The sequence below is a fragment of the Vigna angularis genome, chromosome 1 (genome assembly GCF_016808095.1).
Source record: "Vigna angularis cultivar LongXiaoDou No.4 chromosome 1, ASM1680809v1, whole genome shotgun sequence".
NCBI classification, from domain to species: domain Eukaryota; kingdom Viridiplantae; phylum Streptophyta; class Magnoliopsida; order Fabales; family Fabaceae; genus Vigna; species Vigna angularis.
Window position 1 is genome coordinate 20,029,380 of NC_068970.1, and position 3,627 is coordinate 20,033,006.

Here is a 3,627-nt window from a genome sequence, read left to right on the forward strand (position 1 = left end):
AATTTATTTATTAAACTAAATTAATGAAGTGAGTAAGTCAATGACCGGGATTTCATTTATAAAATTAAAAATATTCCATCATTTGCGCAAAACTTAAGTATTAAAAAAAATGTAAGAAAGTGGTTGGCAATCAATAAGATACTGTATGGTCTAATAGGTGATTATTGTCTTTTGAAATTGTTTTAAGGAGAAACCTCATGGAAGATACTTCCCTTTTGTTGAGGGTATTAACCTCTATAATCTGAGGAGAGAGACGGAGAAGGTGAGAGTGAAATTGTGATCTGATGAGTCGTAGAAAAGAAAAAGAAAGAAGGTTTGGTAAAGGAGGGAAAAACGATCCAATGTGATCCCCTTTTTAGGAATTTGCTCTAGGTCCATTTGTCCGCTTCGAGTTTGTGGATTCCATTCCGTTTCACTTTTATTTTTTATTTTTTAATTATCTTTTGTTAAAGTTTTTCAGCTGTTGTTTTCTTTCATAAAACCTCAACAGAAAGCACAAACAAACAATTTATTTCATTCTCATCTTCCCTTTCTTTTTTCCAATTGGTAGTGCAAGTCAAGTCCATTTCAGCCCCTGCAACACTACCACAACTCTGGGTATTATCCCCCCACATTTTGCATCTGTCCAGTCTAATCTTTCGTAGTCGCAAAATTTTCAGCGTCTCCGTTCCCTCAAATCTTCCCATTCTCATGGATCTGACTGTCCAGTAACCTACATAGGAAATCCCAGAGAACACCAAAATCATATCCCCGTATATTTAATTTACAGGGAAAAATGTCATCAACGGAAAAACCCAGCTCCAAAGGGCAAGCGTGGTTAGACTGAAACTTATTGCTTCATGCACATCCACTTTCTTCAAGCTTTTTCTTCTTCTCACATTTCTACTCTGCAGGTTCTGCACAACGGGATTGCCGAGTGACATTGTGGTGGAAGTTGATGACATGACATTCCATCTCCACAAGGTAAGCCTCAACATACAGAGTATCAAATCTCTCACACACATGCCACATGGGTACATTTCCACTTCCAGTAGCGACAATAATCCGTACTCCAATCTCTGAACTTTGTCTCTGATACCTATTTCAGTTTCCTCTCATGTCCAAAAGCCGAAAGCTCCACCACCTTATAACGCAGCAAGAGGCAGCGACTCATTCCTCTGCCCCACAGCAGCAGCAGCAGCAGCAAGAAACCGAAGACGAAGACGAAATCGTTGAAGAGCAGTGCCACGTGACGTTCACGGGCTTCCCCGGCGGCTCTGAGGCCTTCGAGATGGCCGCCAAATTCTGTTACGGCGTCAAGATCGACCTCTCCCCGTCCAATGTGGCCGCGCTCCGGTGTGCCGGCGAGTTTCTCGACATGACAGAAGATTACTCCGAAGACAACCTCGTTTCCAAGACCGAGAGGTTCCTCTCGCAGCACGTGCTCAAGAGCCTCAAGGACTCCGTCAAAACCCTAAAATCTTGTGACTCCTTGATGCCTATGGCGGAAACGCTCGGAATCACGCAGAGGTGCGTTGATTCTGTGGTTTCCAGAGCTTCGTCCGCGGATCCTGCATTGTTCGGATGGCCGGTGAGTGACGCCACTACTGCTTCCAAACAGGTCCTCTGGAATGGAATTGACGGTGCAGGAAGAAGAAAGGCCGGCGCCGGTCACGGCGATTCTTGGTTTGAAGATCTGGCGCTTCTGCGTTTGCCTCTGTTCAAGAGATTGATTCTTGCGATGAAAACTGCGGACCTGAGTCCTGAGATTATTGAAACCTGCGTGATGTATTATGCTAAGAAGTACATTCCTGGTGTTTCAAGATCGAATCGGAAGCCGTTGCCGTTACCTTCGTCGTCGTCGTCGTCCGTTGCGACAGAGGCGGAGCAGAAGGAGCTTCTGGAGACGCTGGTTTCGAATCTTCCGCTTCAGAAGAGTTCGAAGGCCGCAACAGCGACGAGGTTTTTTTTCGGATTGTTACGAACGGCGAATATACTGAGCGCTTCCGAAGCCTGCAGAGACGCGTTGGAAAAGAAGATAGGACTGCAGCTCGAAGAAGCCACGCTCGACGACCTTCTCGTGCCGAGTTACTCCTACCTGAACGAAACGCTTTACGACGTCGAGTGCGTGGAGAGGATTTTGAGTTATTTTCTGGAAAGTTTAGAGGCAAGAAACGCCGCATCGAACGAAGACCCCGCAGCAGCGAGGTCGCCGGCGCTGATGCTCGTTGGAAAACTCATCGACGGGTACCTATCGGAGATAGCTTCCGACGCGAATCTCAAGCCGGAGAAGTTCTACAATTTCGCCATCTCGCTTCCCGACGAGGCAAGACTCTTCCACGACGGTCTCTACCGAGCAGTCGATGTGTATCTGAAGGTACCGAACTACCGATTCCATTGGGGTTAATTACCATTTTTCTCGTTTGATGGAGTTGTCAATAATGTTGATATTCACTTCTGCAGGCACATCCGTGGGTCTCGGAAGAGGAGAGAGAGAACATTTGCGGATTGTTGGACTGTCAGAAGTTGACGCTGGAGGCGTGCACTCACGCGGCGCAAAACGAGAGGCTTCCGCTGCGCGCGGTTGTTCAGGTGCTGTTCTTCGAGCAGCTTCAGCTTCGACACGCCATCGCCGGAACGCTGATGGCTGCGGAGGCGGCTGCCGAGCCTGGGCGGCAATCGGCGGTGCTGGAACGGGAAGTAGAGGAAGGCGAAGAAGGGTTAGGGTTAGAGCATGTGCAGGAAGGGAACGGCACGTGGCGCGTCGCGGTTAGGGAGAATCAGGTGCTGCGCTTGGACATGGATAGCATGAGGACGCGGGTTCATCAACTGGAACGCGAGTGTTCCTCGATGAAGAGAGTCATCGCCAAGTTTGATAAGTCCGGCGGAAGCGACGGCCATGGCAGCGGTTGGAGGGCGTCGCTGGGGCGAAAGTTTGGTTGCAAGTTTAAAACTCAAGTTTGTGATTCGCATGAGTCAACGGCTGTCGATACCCGCAAAGGGCGCCACCACCAGCAGCCGCAGCAGCAGCATCCCCATCATGAATAGTCACCATGTTACAGTTCCTCCTCTCACGTGAGAATCATTGTTGGAGTAAATGTCATACGGGTCCCCACTTGTAACTCTTCATTTTTTTTCTATAAATTTCCATAAATTTAATTTTAATTGATCAATATATAGTTTTACTTTCTAAAATTTGAGATGAACTTTTATTACTATATAATTTAAATTACTAAAATATGTTTTAATTAATTGAAACTTAAAATAATGTTGCTTGAAATGCTTTATAAATTAATTTGAGTTGATAAGATGTTTGTTTTTGCCATGGCACTACAGTGCACCAATTATTGGATTTAAATTGTTGGAGGAGATCAACTTTTGACGTGATGGAGATGTGGTGAGAAACACAAGACATGAAATAATAGGGTATGAATGATAGTGGGTGGCATGGTGGAGACAGCAAATAGGTAATGGAAAATTCTTCGAAGTTTGTGTGATTATTATTGTTGGTTGCAGTACTCAATCACACTCATAATTGCTTCTAATAAAAGGTGGGGTTATGCTAAAGTGCTTTTCCCAAACTGAAAGTACTAGTGATCATGATCCGCAGAAACAGCTACAAAGGCTTCTCCACTTTCTGGGTTTCAC

The 3,627-nt window shown here is 45.9% G+C and overlaps 1 protein-coding gene across 1 annotated transcript; it reads left to right on the plus strand.

The window, feature by feature from the left end:
• The first annotated feature begins 253 nt into the window (after positions 1-253).
• On the plus strand, positions 254-3,144 carry LOC108319176 (BTB/POZ domain-containing protein At5g66560). Its single transcript, XM_017550220.2, has 4 exons — positions 254-816; positions 894-963; positions 1,088-2,356; positions 2,443-3,144. Exons 1-4 carry the CDS (start codon positions 776-778, stop codon positions 3,025-3,027), a joined length of 1,965 nt encoding a protein of 654 aa, XP_017405709.1. The 5' UTR covers positions 254-775; the 3' UTR covers positions 3,028-3,144.
• The last annotated feature ends 483 nt before the right edge of the window (positions 3,145-3,627 follow it).

Coding starts and splice junctions, on each gene's coding strand:
- LOC108319176 (XM_017550220.2), top strand. CDS start 776: ATGTCATCAACGGAAAAACCCAGCTCCAAAGGGCAAGCGTG. Junction 817..893: donor AGCTCCAAAGGGCAAGCGTG/GTTAGACTGAAA, acceptor TCTACTCTGCAG/GTTCTGCACAACGGGATTGC. Junction 964..1,087: donor TGACATTCCATCTCCACAAG/GTAAGCCTCAAC, acceptor TACCTATTTCAG/TTTCCTCTCATGTCCAAAAG.